General features: G+C 34.7%; 1 protein-coding gene across 2 annotated transcripts in view; it reads right to left on the bottom strand.

The window, feature by feature from the left end:
- Positions 1-216: 216 nt before the first annotated feature.
- Positions 217-16,026, bottom strand: part of abhd12 (abhydrolase domain containing 12, lysophospholipase) — a 30,560-nt gene continuing 14,750 nt past the window's right edge. Inside the window, exons 4-14 of one of the 2 annotated variants that reach the window (XM_048191285.1) lie at positions 12,739-12,844; positions 10,171-10,290; positions 9,401-9,431; positions 6,891-6,936; positions 6,660-6,789; positions 6,462-6,499; positions 5,318-5,397; positions 5,134-5,216; positions 4,647-4,725; positions 3,388-3,515; positions 217-2,494 (exon numbers count right to left, since the gene is read on the bottom strand). In XM_048191285.1, the coding sequence (XP_048047242.1) occupies positions 2,461-2,494; positions 3,388-3,515; positions 4,647-4,725; positions 5,134-5,216; positions 5,318-5,397; positions 6,462-6,499; positions 6,660-6,789; positions 6,891-6,936; positions 9,401-9,431; positions 10,171-10,290; positions 12,739-12,844 (875 nt within the window). In that variant the 3' untranslated portion in view covers positions 217-2,460. Of the gene's footprint in view, positions 2,495-3,387; positions 3,518-4,646; positions 4,726-5,133; positions 5,217-5,317; positions 5,398-6,461; positions 6,500-6,659; positions 6,790-6,890; positions 6,937-9,400; positions 9,432-10,170; positions 10,291-12,738; positions 12,845-16,026 lie in introns of those variants that run through there. The other variant, XM_048191286.1, reaches the window with a different exon arrangement.

Below are 16,026 nucleotides of genomic sequence, written 5' to 3'. Positions count from 1 at the left end.
CCAGGTTTCCGATACGTGCTTTCCTGCACTGCAACCAGTTCAACTGGATCTGACTAGTTTGTCCCTGCCTAGTAAAATAGCTCACATTATGGTTTGTATGGTTTATATACAGTATATGTATTCAACTACATGAAAAAAGTGAGGTACTTAAAATGAATGCCCTCCTGGTATTCAGTATAAATGTCTTAAAAATACTAGATATCAGAAAGCGATACATTTCTTTTCCAGTCCTTTATTGTTTACAAACAAACATACTGTACTTACATCTGTGCATGTGTCCAGTAAGGTTTAGCAGCTTAGAAGAAAACAAACATTGTAAACCACTCATGATATAGTCTGCAAAAAGTAACAGTTGCTGTCGCAATAACTGGGCAGTATTTTATTTCATTACAAAAAATAATTTTAAAATAGAAGTGTTGAATCAAATATGCAAAGTTTGGTCAGCATCAACAAAGATGGCAGAATAAAATCTGTGTTCAGAGCAGTGACATCTTGTGACATACTGTGGTCCATTTTTACACTAACACAACAGAATATAGTATTTTAGCGGCTTTGTTTAGATATACATAGTTTGTTTTTGGTCTTACATATGGTTGTCTTTCAGGTTTAGATAAGATTATTGCACTTTTCTAGGACCTGGTGGGTCTTCTACATAGTCCTGCAAACAAAGAGATTTTGGTTGTTTTTCCTTTGTGTTTCAGTCTATCATGAGCCCACACTGGCAGAAGAAAACAAAAAATATTGTGATTTCTTTTTGAGAATAACGTTGACAGTGTACAAACGGAGCCTTGAGACGATTCAGACAGGAGAGCTGTCTAGATCTACGATTGAAGCTTGCATGCACACATGAACTTGCTATCATTGTCAGCCCAAAAAAGTCTCAGACAAATATAACCTGACACAGAGCAACAATACAGCAGATCTCGATTTTCATTTTTCGATTTTCGTATTTGCAGATAAGAATTATCAGATGGTCGGTGCACACCTGTCAAGAAAATATATTCATCATATATACATGAGAAGACGTCAGAGCAAATCATAGATGTGTCATTATTGCTCAATTTCATATAGTCATGGATTTTGGCGTCCTTGACTTGAGTATTGCCTCATTTACTTATACATCCACAATATTAAAACCAACAAATATTCAGCCAAATTAGTGAACATAATTTTAAAACTTTGGAAGATATTCTAAAGGTGAAGTTTGGGTCAGAAAGGACTTGTTAGAAAAACATATTTTCAAGAAATGTAAAAATGTATACTACTGTTCAAAAGTTTTTCTTTTGAAAGAAGTTAAGTCAGCAAAGCAGCATTAAATTGATCAAAAGGGGGCTCTATATTAAAGGGGAGGACACTAATTTTACTGTAATATTAATTTAAAAAAAAGTTATCAAGATTTGTCACTAAGGTTTTTGATTTGAGTATCCAACATATTATAAATAATTACTGAATATTTTTCTATATTATTATTTTTTTTTTGGAATGTGCAAAGTGAGTATAAAGACCAAAGAAAATATATAACCCACATAAAGAAAAGAAAATGATTTTGCATACAGTTTTCTGTCTCTTTTGTCAGTGCAACAATCTTTTTTTCCAGTAACAGGCATGCAAACTAGTATAGATCAACCAAATGCATGAAAATAATGAAACATTTGTAGATTTGGGGAGAGACATGTCATGTCAAAAGCTCATTCAGTTCTGATTGCAGTTGAGTTGCATATGTACCAAACAAACACTACAGCATAAACAATACACAATACATCCCATAAAAAAAGAGACAGAGTTTTAATGCCGAGGCAGCACAAAAATCTGAACTTTAAATCATTCAGGAGACACAATATTTAAATGGGAAGAAAGAAAAAAAAAAAGACATTTTATTGTACATAATTCAAGTTCAACCTAAAACAACTCGCTGTTCACATTGAGTGGATTTCAGGTCCATGATATTAAGATTGTTACTGTATGTTCGTAAAAAAAAACCCAAAACAAAACAGTGTATCGCAGTCAGCAAGCACTGATGGTGACATCAATATAGCATGTTGTCCTGCTTCGTCCCTTTGACCTTGTTCCTTGTGTGGTCTTCTCAGTGCCATCGTTAAAACTTCATCTGTACTTCTTTACTTTGAAGAGGTTTGTTGACTTAAGCATTAATTTCAGTGCATATTTGCATTTTATTTTGCATACTTTGTGCTCCTGCTGCCCCTTCAGATCTGTTACCATGACAACAGGAGGCAGTGAAACAAATCACCCAGTCCTGTCACTCTCTCCCTCCGTAGGTTTTGAGTTAACAAAGGAATGCAAAAAGAACTGGTGCATCTCAATCCATGCCCATGTGTGCACATATACACATGATGTACACGGTGCAGATTGTGTACATTGTGTGTGTGTGTGTGTGTGTGTGTGTGTGTGTTTAACTGACAGTGTGTGAGAGAGGACAGTCAGGTGAAATGCTGATCTTGACTACATGTGAGGAAGCGTCGCACTGAGAAAATCACTGAGACAGAAAGACAAAAAGAACAAAAACATATTAGTTTTCTACAAAATTGAATAGAAATAAAACTAGGTTTCCTGACTGGGGTTTGCAATTGGTGTAGAAATGCATATATATATATATATATATATATATATATATATATATATATATATATATATATATATATATACTCACACACATATAAATTGCATTACATGTATTTATAAAAAATGATCAAAAATGCTGATGCTTTCCCCACACTTCAGTGTCACATATATTAAAGACAGCAAAATATTTCACAAAAAAATGTTAATGTTTTCAATTATAAAATCTTAGATATACAGTTCAAAATTAAGACAAATGTGTCTAATTTGGCCAGAAATCATAAACTTGGGACTAGTTGTTTAAAAGTAATGAAAAAAAAAAAAAAAATCCAAAAAAGGTAGTTAGTTTTTGGGAAAAGTCTTGCAGATTTGATCTAATATATACAATTTTAAGAGGTGTCTCAGTGTCCAAATATATTTAGGTCTATTTAATATTTAATCATTTTTTTTTTTTTAAAAGTGAACAAATTAAAAAGTTATTACTTAAAATTTCAGGCTACTTCAATCAAAAAATGTAAAGGTCTGTCTCCCTAAAAGATCATTACCAACAACCTCAAATAAAACCAGATCTCAGTGTTCAGACAGGGTTGTTGGTTCAGTACAGACCAGTGATTTCAGCCTGAATTACTATCGCCACGGCTATTGGTCAGGGACCTGGAGCAGAATGTCAAAATTACACCACCTGGCACAATCCTAAAAATAACTTGTATTCGCACCCAAAGAATAAAAAAAAAGAATGCTGGCTGAACTGTTTTGTCAGCACTGAATACCGAGAAGTACAGATGGCAGCAGTTTGTAAAGCGTACACACCTGAGAATATTTGGTAGCTGTGGGCTCTTGTAGATGAACTTGTGTCTGTATCCCAGAGAGCTGGGGAACGGGATGAACTGAACCTTATGACCGTTCAGACTCTTACTCTGAGCCGCCAAATCATACAGCTGTGGATGAACAGAGAAAAGAGCATCTTTAAAACAAATCTATTAGCAGGTACCATTTTATATTATTACTGTTGATGTTAGTAATAATAATAATAATAATAATAATAATAATAATAATAATAATATATATATATATATATATATATATATATATATATATATATATATATATATATATATATATATATATATATATATATATATATATATATTATTATAATAATAATATTATGGTAGCTGCTAATACATTTGTTTTAAAGATGGTCTGTTCTGTCATAATAATTATATATATATATATATATATATATATATATATATATATATATATATATATATATATATGACAGAACAGACCATCTTTAAAACAAATGTATTAGCAGCTACCATAATATTATTATTATTATAATTATTATTATTATTATTAATAACCAGTGTTATTTTAGTATCACTGAGGTAGTAATTTTGTTGTGTTGTCATTTTTAATAGTTTTTATTTTAATTTATTTAAGTTATTTTAGTACATCAAGATAAACTAAATAAAATTGAGAAATGTTGCTTTATCAACTAGCTGTAATACAATAAGTTTAAGGTTTTTTTATATTTTATTATTTTATTTCAGTTAACATTTATTTTATTTCAAGTAAACTTTTTTTTATGGTTTTACATTTAGTAAACTATAATAACACTGTGTCAAGCAGCTATAAGTAACACTGTGGTTCTGTTCTATGTAGCATAATAATGTTTGTTGAAATTAAAGAAACTAATAAAGTGATACCAATGGTTTTTAGGAAGAGATATTTAGGTACCCTCTGAACAAAACCAAACCCATTTTTACTCTAACTTTATTCAGTATATGATTTTGTTTGATATGTAACATGTTTAATACACATGCTCACATGTATACAGCAAAACTTTGCAAAAGCCTGCGAAACATGTTAGAAAAAAAAAATCTATAAAAAAATACCATCAGCAATGCCATATGTGCTTTTAAACAGCAGGTTTTATTATAACCAGTGATCAAAATTATTGTGATCCAAGTATAATATGCATAGCTCATCCAATCAAATTTAGAGTCTGAACTATCCATACAGTTTTAAATGAATCCTATAATCATCTGACATTGATGCTTTACCTTTTTTCCCAGCTGGAAGGGTACGACCGTGTCATCTTCCGCATGCAGGATCAGAACCGGACAGGATATGTGCTTGACACTAAGAGACAGAGACATTTTGGGGGTTTGAAATACTCCAAATTCTAAAGAGGTACAGCCTTATAGGGATTCGGGACTTAGGTCTTGTCTTATTACAGTCTGGGAACTTGCACTGGAGGTCTGTGTAATGAATTACATGATCACGTCACCCTATGTCTGAAGAATCAACAGCCACATGGGGCTGAATACTAAGAAAATACCGTTTCTAAAACAAGTTCTGAGAGAAAGATGAAGCCTCCGGCATGTGAAACGCTACAGAACAGAGAGCCGAGATTATTATCTCAACACAGCTGTAAGGCCACAGTGCTGTGTAAACACTCAACAGTTTCCCTATGTGGACACAGAGTAATCACAAATCACAAATAAACTTACAGAGAAACAGACAAAATCAAGGACAAAAAGAACCTACTTCTCATCACTGGCAAATCGAATATCGTTTGCAGTTATAGAATCCAGGAAGAACCAGTCAAAGCCTGGTAGATATCTGTAAACCTGTTCAAATGAACATACATGTGCAGGTCAGTTATGTTTTTATTCGTGGCACAAAGCCAATCCATGATACGATGAGAGTGAAAAGGAACTTGATTTCTCACCATAGAGAAGGGATGGCTCTTGGCTTCCTCTCTGATATTGGTAAAGGGCGACTCTAAAATCAGCGAGTCAGGGGGCGTTCCTGTAAACACAGAGGAAGAAGTCTGCATCATTCCTTCATGTTTCAAACACTGGCTCAACTACAGGCTTATGTAACTTAATAACTTGAGTATTAGAAGTGTTTGCCAATTACATAAGTTCACTCTTAATCTAGTAAGTGCCTATTAAAGCTTGTCTATTTCTGAAACGTCAAATCACTCGCAGCTTCCTTACTGACAAGAAATAAAGAACTTATATTCTTAAACTCGACGTTGGGGATCAGGGCACTTCAATTCACATTCATTGTTCTTGATGTGATCAATTTGAATTATTATTAACTACTATTATTCCAATTTTAAATAACTGTTTTCTATTTACATTTTTTCCTCATGTAATTTGTGATGGCAAAGCTGAATTTTCAGCATTCAGCATCATTTCAGTGTCACATGATCCTTCAGAAATCATTCTAATATGCTGATTTAATGCTCAAGAAACATTTCTTAATTTTATCAATGCTGAAAACAGTTGTGCTGCTTGAAATGTTTGTGGAAACTGTGATACATTTTTCTGGATCCTTTGATGAACAGAAAGTTCCAAAGTATTTATTATATATACAATATTTATTGAAATAGATTTTTTTTGTATCATCATAAATATCTTTACTGTCACTTCTGATCAATTTAATGCCTCCTTGCTGAATAGAAGTATTGATTTCTTTCAATTATCTTACTGACCCCAAACTTTTGAATGGTAGTGTATATCGACTATAGAAATGTCCATGACCTTTTAAGATTGTATTAATTTTCTAGGCCTGGAAATCACACTTTTGGATTGTCAATATTTTCAATGGGAACATGTCCACAAGAAGGTTAGGCTTTTCTTCTGGCTTTTCTTCTAGGTGACATAGCATTCATCCTTTCAAAGTGATTTGTTTGAAGGTAGGTAAATGGATGCTAGCCACTGCAGGATAAAGATTCAACCGGCTACAACCGGCAGTCGGAAGTTTCATGCATGGTCACAAATTGTAGTTTTACGCTGCTGGCTACTGTTTGTCATAAGTTCCAACATCCCTGCCCATAAGTATACACAAACTAAATGATCACGTACCCCTGTCACACAGCCGTCTCACTAGGTTAGTGGCAACTCTGGAAAAACAGGAAAGTACAGCATCAGCAGCAGTTCAAATATGCCACAGGGAATTACACAATCAATTGCTTTATGTCAAATGAATGCTTAAAATGTTATTCCAAGAACTAGAAGTTCCACATCTAGAGAAAGGAACACCATCCTCGGAGCTCATCTCACCCTGTGCCGAGTGAATGACCCCAGATGTGCAGGGGCTTCTGGCCAATCCGCTGCTTTATCCACTGGTAGAGGAAGAGGGCGTCTGACGTCATCCCTTTCTCTGAAGGGCTGCCCTCAGAGTCACCCCAACCTGCACAAACAAACAAAACCACATGGTTCTTCAATCTGGCATGGGAATGGGATTCTGACTTGCATGATAGGATAATGCTTTAAAAATGACACCCAACATACCTCTATAATCGAATGTGACTACATGGTAGCCTAATGAACTAAGAACCTGCAGAGACAGGAAGAGAAAATATCTGACATTACTCAAATAGACAAACAGACAAAAAAAACAAAAAAAACATAGGGTTCCTACACAGTCCATTTCAAAATTCCAAACTTTTCCAGAGTCAAATTTCCAGACTTCTCTGTAGATTTTTCAGACTATATTTAAAATCTGTTAAATGGTTTCAAAAGAAAAAAATGAAAATTTCCTGATCATATACTCACTCCAAGGCCATCCAAGATGTATATGACTTTCTTTCACAAAGCTGGAAAGAGGTGAGCATTTGTAGTAAAAAAAATTATCTAATTTTTTTATTTGTTTCTAAAAACGACAGATCGTTTCGCTAGAGAACACCCTTATTTGCTGGGGTTGTGTGGAGCCCTTTGAAGCTGCTTAAATATGGATTTTGGACCATTAAAATGGTCTACACTGGCCAACTTTCACTTGCATTAGATGGAGAAAAATCCTGGAATGTTTTCCTCCAAAACCTAAATTTGTCTTCAGCTGAGGGAAGAAGTTCATACATCTTGGATGGCATTGGAGTGAGTAAATAATTAGGAAATAGGAAATTTTAATTTTTGGGTGAACTATTCCTTTAAAATCCAACTGTTGACATGTATGTTACATTCTGAGTCAGGATCTCTGACTATTGTATGCTATTATGTTGTTAAAAAATTGCCTGAAGTTTGTAACTACTGTAGCTCAAACAAATCAATCAACACCAAACCCAGACAAGTTTAATACACTGCATTTTATTAAAATGGCAATGCTAAAACAGTGCAATGTTATTCGTTTTTGTCATGTAAATTTAAATTACTAAACCTTTAATCCCTACTGCAACAGAAGAAATGTTCATGTCCACTGACTTTCCTTCATTGGCTGTTAGATAAAGCATAAAAAATACTTGTTTAACACTGTTTAACAAATAATTACACTTCACTGCATTAACATTGTAACAACTAATCACAGCAGAGAGTCCCTCCAGCAGATCCAGTCTAGCACTGATCTTTTGGCAGCGCTGGCAGACGGCTCCAAACGCCATGGAAGCAAAAAACTCTGCTTGTATGAAAAATGTATTTTTAGAAATTCCTAATTTTGTATTTTAGAAAACTGAATAGGGGCAATAGTCTGGAAATACAAATATTTTTCCATACTCTGTTTTCTTTAGGAGTTTATCCAAACCTAGAAATTACTCAAATCAAATTCCATACTATTCCAAACTGCGTAGGAACCCTGCAGACAGGGCTTTCAAATCTTAAATATACATCACCGTTAAAAGGTTTGGGGTTGGTAATTTTTTTTTTTTTTTTTTTTAAAGAAGTGTTGCACCAAGGCTACATTTATGCGATCAAAAATACAGTAAAACAGTAACATTGTGAAATGTTGATTTGATACTCAAGAAACATTTATTCTTATTATTAATGTTGAAAACAACTTATTCCTGGAAACTGATCCATTTTTTTTCTATTCATTGATGAATAGAAAGTTTAAAGGTGCCCTGGAATCAAAAATTGAATTTACCTTGGCATAGTTGAATAACAAGAGTTCAGTACATGGAAAAGACATACATTGAGTTTCAAACTCCATTGCTTCCTCCTTCTTATATAAATCTCATTTGTTTAAAAGACCTCCGAAAAACAGGCGAATCTCAACATAACACTGACTGTTACGTAACAGCCAGGATCATTAATATGTACGCCCCCAATATTTGCATATGCCAGCCCATGTTCAAGGAATTAGACAAGGGCAGCCAGTATTAATGTCTGGATCTGTGCACAGCTGAATCATCAGACAAGGTAAGCAAGCAAGAACAATAGCGAAAAATGGCAGATGGAGCGATAATAACTGACATGATCCATGATATCATGATATTTTTAGTGATATTTGTGAATTGTCTTTCTAAAAGTTTCGTTAGCATGTTGCTAATGTACTGTTAAAGTTACCATCGTTTATTACTGTATTCACTGAGACAAGAGCCGTCGCTATTTTCATTTTTAAACACTTGCAGTCTGTATAATGCACAAACACAACTTAATTCTTTAAAGGGCAGGGAGCGCGCGATTTAAAGGGGCCGCGCACTGAATTGGTGCATAGTTAATGATGCCCCAAAATAGGCAGTTAAAAAAAATGTATTAAAAAAAATCTATGGGGTATTTTGAGCTGAAACTTCACTGACACATTCAGGGGACACCTTAGACTTATATTACATCTTGTAAAAACTGGTTCTAGGGCACCTTTAAACAAACAGCATTTTTTTGAAATACCAGTCTTTTGTAACGTTACTGCTACTTTTTTCAATTTAATGCATCATTGCTGAACAAAATTTCTTTCAAAAAAAAAACAAAAAAAAAAAAAAAAAAAACGTATTGAGTGCAAACTTTTCAACGATAAATATATATATATATATATATATATATATATATATATATATATATATATTTTTTTTTTTTTTTTTTTTTTTTTTTTTTACCTTGTAGAGCTGAACTCTGTGATCCCCTCCTCTGAAACACACACAAACATAATGAGGTAAAGTGACCAAAAACTGTATCTGATGAACTGCACTTGACAGAATCCTTATAAAGCCTGTAAAATACACTACATGACTTTCTAAATTTGAAAAGATTTTAAAAACACAAGGCATCAGACATTTGCCAACTTTGTAAATGGTTACAGAGAAAAATGGACAACATGCTATCATATCACATCATGTTCTGAACACAACAAACTCTCCTAACAACAAGGCGCATGACAAATGAAAACAATATGCTTAAAATATCAAACATGTTTGATATCCTCCGCATGGATGGAATCATAGTCTGAAGCTTAAAAATCTAAGTCTGTGCCCATCATACACTATGTGATTTTCTGTGAAATCTGTCAACACAAATCTGCAGAATGGCTCTGACTTTTGGCCACTAGAATCGACTCCTCCATACTGTAAATTGTGAGAAAAAAACTGGGCAAAAGCTGTGTAGAGTATTCCAGCCTTAAGGCCAATTCACATTGCACTGACAAATGCTGAACAACTTGGAAAATCCCCAAATTGCAGAACATCAATTCTCATGATGACAAACATGTTCAATCGCCGAAAACAATGGCAAAGTAACACACGGATCTGAAAAAAACCCCAGAAACTGTTGGTGCAGTGTGGATTGGCCTTTAACAGACACTGAATCATTTTTGAGATTGAGTGGGCTTTGGAAAGTGGTGTTGATCACGTGTTCCTGAGTGTTTGTGTACCTTGTTCCAGCATTGCCATGGAGATACAGGATGACAGGATGACTAGACTGGAAGCTTTTTTCATACCATTCAGCATCTTTTGCCTGAGCCTCCCTCCACATCGCTGCAGGTACTGTGTGCCTGAGAGAGAGAGAGAGAGAGAGAGAGATGGAACAAGAGATGACAGGATATACAAAAGAGATATACAGCTGTTACAACACCGTTTCCTGCACTTGAAATAATGAGAACGATTAAAGGCTTTGACCCAGTGAATGCAGCGCAGAGCTTTCGTGTTTACGCCCGACGCTGTTCACGTGAGCAGCACGACGCATGCATGTGATGCTGACGCACAAGCCGGCCAAAACAGAGTCGGCATTCTGACGTAGAACACGGAAGCTCTGCACTGCATTCACTACGTCAACTGCATAGAGATTGACAGGGATGAGGAAAAGCTGTAGAATAAAGTCATTATTTTGTTTTGTTTTTACGCACAAAAAGTATTCTCGTCACTTCATAACATTAAGGTTGAACCACTGTAGTCACGTTGACTATTTTAACAATGTCTTTACTACTTCTCTAGACCTTGAAAGTGGTAATTTCGTTGCTTTCTATGGGAGAAAAAATTTAAAAAATTTTTTTTAAAAATCGGATTTCATCAAAAAATATCTTAATTTGTCTTCCGAAGATGGACGAAGGTCTTGCGGGTTTGGAATAACATGAGGGTGAGTACCTAATGACAGAAATTTCATTTTTGGGTGAACTAACCTTTTAATATACTAAGTATTATCATCATGTTCTCTTATGCTCACCAAGGCTGATTTTACTTAATCAAAAATAATAAAAAAATTTAGTAAAAAATACAGTAAAAGTAATTTATTCCTGTAATGGCAAAGCTGAATCACTTGATCCTTCAGAAATCTATATATATGCATTTATTATTATTTTTTTTAAATGTGTAAACATTTATAACAGATAGTACAGTGTACTTTTTTGTATTATATTACCTTTGCATCAAATTACAAAAAACTAGTTAACGCTGCTGTGAGGGTGTTTCTAATACAGCGGCTATGGGAGTGACCGTAAAATGTACATCTTTCTCTCTTCTGACTGCTGTTAACAATCTCACTCTATTTTTTCCGCTCTTTTTGAAAGTTGTGAAAACACTATTTTGGGGTTTTTCTTCTGCTATTTGAGCAAATGGTAACACAAAAAATATAATATAGTCTCTCATTCACCTCTCATATAAGAGTTCCCAACTATGACAACTTCCACGTTGGAGAAACCCGGAAGGGTCCATTTGCTGCTTAAAGGTGCTAAACAGGGTCTTTTCGTCGACTGAGAAACCAAAGACTGTTACTGAGTTTTTGAAATGAGCGCATGCGCAAGAATTTTGAGGGAACGCCTCCCAAAACTCGTGCACGAGTATTGGAACACGAGTGTTAACCACCGGCATTCGCTGTGTCGTGTTAGTGGATTCATTATGTCAGACTCACCGCAGGTAACTCATAATCTGCAGTTGTTACTCCTGTCTCCTGACAAAAACATTGCATGCGGCGCCTGTGGAGTGTGGAAAGTTACTGGAGCGCGCAGCCTCGCACGTCTCTCACAAGGAACGTAATGGCAGTGATTGACAAGCCAGAAGGCCAATCCGCGCACGTCTCTCACAAGGAAGGTCACGGCAGTGATTGACAAGCCAGAGGGCCAATCGCGTAAACGATTGGCTGATGTTTTTAAGGCCCTACCTCGTGCACAGATGATGTATATTAATATTATTCCTTTCAGTGCACCTAATAAATAGTCTTTTATCAGTTAGTAAAGACAGTTTCAAGTAATATTGCAAAAATGTATAAAACAAAACATCCTCTTTAGCACCTTTAAGAAACTATTATTATTATTATCAATGTTGAAAAAAGTTGTGCTACTTAATTTTTGTGGAAAATGTTTTTTTTTTCTTTTCAGGATTCTTTGATGAATAGAAAGTTCAAAAGAACAGCATTTATTTGAAACAGAATCTTTTGTAACATTATAAATGTCTTTACTGTCTTTATTTTGATCCATTTAATGCATCCCTGTTGAATAAAAGTATTAATTTCTTTCAAAAAGGAAAAATCTTACTGACTCAAACATAATACTGTAGTCTTTTAGGACTCAAAACATCCTGTCCACTTCACCAAGAATTTATTATTAAAAGACTTTCCTATTCAGTACTGAATCTGAGCAGTGCACAGACTGGGCTTATTTATGCAGAGAAAACTACAACATCAGCGGCAAGAGGCTTATATGGCCCTTCCTACTGTTAGTGAAAGTCAAACGCACACATACACAGTCACACCCAATGGCCAGCAGCCACGGGCCCGTGCAGTCCTCTGTCACTACGGATTTACAGACTTTAGGCCACAGGCTGCGTTTCAATAAGTGCGGGAGTTTTTCCACGCCCTTCAGAAAGGCAGCCATGGCCATAGGCGAGAGAGAGGGACAGAAACTGCAGGGTAGAGAATGTGAGGACAGAGAGACAGAGAGAGAGACAGCGAGTGGAGGTAAGCCAGGCTGTGTCTGTATTTTAGCCGTAGTCTGTGTCTGTGCTCTCACCACACTCCAATGTTGATTCCCTCCTCTGGCTGCAGGTAGAAGTTGTGAGTGTGATTCAAACCCTGATCCTGTGGTCTCTTCAGATCTATAAAATACGGCACTCGCACTGAAAGAGAGAGAAACAGAGAGAAATCAGTCAATAAGAAGCAGAATCTGATGCATTTCTGAGTTAAACAGGATTTTCTATTGAAAAAAAAAAAAAAGTAGGTCAGGACTTGATTTTATCCATTGGGAATTGATAGGGATCTTGAAAAGTCGGCATCAGGTACCATAATGGAATCGTCAGTTGAAATAAGTTTTAGAGGTGGATAAAGTTATATTTTATACATTTTGATTATGAACTATTATGAATTTAATAAAAGGTAACTAGTGTTAATTTTTATTTCATGTTGCCTTTAACATCTGACCACCGAGATTTGAACATCAGTGTTACCAAGAAAATTCCATAGGACTCATTTTATTAATATTAATGCACTTTAATTGTGCATTGTGTTACATAGCAGCAAATTTTGTTGATAATTTGTACACAGCAATTTTAATTTATTATTAATTTATCCAATAGACAACAGTACATGTAGATTATCCAAACGTAATGTACACATACCGCTTAACAGTTTGGGGTTAGTTAGATTTTTTTAAAAGAATGCTTTAATGCTCATATTCAGCAAGGATACATTAAATTGATCAAAAGTTACATTAAATACATTTTTAATGTAACAAAAGATTTCAAATAAATGCTGTTTTTTTATCTTTTTATTTATCAAAGAATCCTGGTATCCACAAAAAAGCAACAAAACTGATTTCAACATTGAAAATTATAAGATATAAGCATATTAGCATGATTTCTGAAGGATCATGAGACACTGATGACTGGAGTAATGACGCTGAAAATTAGAAAAATAAAATAAATAATAAAATGGAAAAATTATAATAATATTTCACAATATTACTGTTTTACTGTATATTTGATCAAATAAAATCAGCTTTGGTGAGCATAAGAGACTTATTTCAAAAATACCAAATCTTTGATCATTAGTGTTGTACTTACAGGAGTCTTAAAGGTACAGAAGCAAAAAAAAAAGATGACTCTACTGTAATTTTATTTTCCATACAAAGAATGTGTCACTCTGTACACACAAAAAGTGTAAAGCTGTTCTGTATAGCTTCAGTAAACTAATGAGATTTAAGATGGCTGAGTTCAATAAGGATAAATTTTGATGAAATAATAAATCATTATTGAACATTTGCAAATGAAGTAATCATGCTAGTAAATAATTTCATTCAAAGGTTTTTGGAATTCTGCAAGTCTGGTCTGGAAATCAGTCGCGTGAACCTATATAATGACTGTCTTTGCTGAAAGAAACTATGAATAACATTAAGTTTGCTTTTTAAGAACTGAAAGTGTGCCACAAGCTTTCTCAGGAGACTGATGACTAGACTAAGTTCACCGACCTTACAGACTTCTCTCTGAGTTAAGCAGAAACTTGGATGCTAACAGTCTGACTTTTACACAGATTCTCTCCATTATTAGCTCAGACTGCAAACAGAAGCAGAACATAGTGTGGAAACACATCAGCTGACAGAAGCAGTGTGACACACTGCTGACAATGCTAATGCTAACATCAGCCCAAAACACCACAGAACATGACTAATAAAAGAGAAATTAAACTATGACGTGACAACATATGAATAATCTGATAAGATCGAGAGACATGTGTGAGAGGCTGTTGAAGTGAAACAGGATCTCCGAGGCAAACAGAGTGGGCATTTAACTGGATTGATGGATGAATGACGGCTTTGTTTGGTCGTTACAACAAAAGGCTGACTATAAACCCAAACTGCAACTGTATATGCAACTTTAATGTTTGAAATGTCTTGTTAATGTCATGATGTCCAGCAGAGTCTGTTCTGTAATGGATACTACTTTAATATAAAAAAAAGACATTATGTTGCAAAACATGTGCCGAGGCTTCAGTAAATAAGAGGACAAAGTGGAGATTGTGGATCAGCGATTATGCATTACTGAACACTAACAGGAACACTACCATTCAAAAGTTTGTGATGTCAGTAGGGATTTTTGAAGAAAATTAATCATTGATTAAAAAGTGACAGTAAAAACGTTTACATTGTTACAAAAGATTTCTATTTCAAATAAATGTTGTTCTTTTAAACTTTGTATTCCATTGACTCTTTCCTCCCCAGCATTTTTTTTAAAAAGTTGCCAGCCACCACCAGCATTTTTGATCAATTTTGATAAAAACAAAAGCTTTATGCGTTATTTTTTTTTATCAACACTTGACTATGGGTAAGTTTACATAAAAAAGTAACATTTTGAACAAAAAAATCTGAGAAAATAGCACTTTTGTCAAGGTCTACAACATGTGCATGATTCTATTGCTTGTTCCTGCTTCTTCTTCACCTGTGTTTTGATCCTGAGATTCTGTACTCTTTCAGAGATGCGTATTAGCACCCCTACCGTATAACATTAAAAACATGTACTACTTGTGAATGGTGGGGAGGCGATGCATCATGAATGCAAATACAAAATTCCATCAAAGGCAGGGAAATAGTTAAAGAATCCTAAAAAAAATTATTTATCACAGTTTCCACAAATATATGAAAGTCAGCAAAAGATCAAAATTAACACTGTTTACTTTGTTAGCACACATTACTTGCCTTGGGGTGAACCAGTGGAAGTTAATCGACAGAAAAAAAGTGTAGTTATTTCGAAAACTCTGAAACAGGCAAAATATTAGATTTTATGAAGATGCACTATGCTGTTTTTATTTGATGACTTTAAGTGTGCGTGACTGAATGTGTCTTAAGGGTTGTTCTGAGCATGCTGAATACTTCACAGGGGAAAATGCAGCATAACAATCTCCTTGGATACTACAATTCCCTTGAGGTGAAATGCCCTAAGCCTGTCCTTGCAGCAGCAGAAAATAATGGAAACTGACCCATCATGTTACTGAATTAAAATTAAACATCATCAGAAACTGATGCAGCAACCAAAAAAATGACAGCTTACATGGCAGTTTTGCTTGAATAACAAAATGCAAATGCAAAATGACTGATCTAACCACAAAGGGTTAAAGAGGTTGGTTTAAAAAGACACTCACTAAAAATTACGAAAAATGTTTTACATATGATATGCTATGGGTCTATCACCCCACCCGTATTGTAAATTTTGTGGGCCTGGATGCCTGGACACTTTGATACATATGCTTTGGGACTGTCCAGATGTGCAAAAATTGTGGGATATGGTGCTTGACATTTTGTACATGGCTA

Source organism: Megalobrama amblycephala, linkage group LG5 (genome assembly GCF_018812025.1).
Source record: "Megalobrama amblycephala isolate DHTTF-2021 linkage group LG5, ASM1881202v1, whole genome shotgun sequence".
NCBI lineage: Eukaryota > Metazoa > Chordata > Actinopteri > Cypriniformes > Xenocyprididae > Megalobrama > Megalobrama amblycephala.
This window is presented reverse-complemented; position numbering and strand designations above follow the sequence as displayed.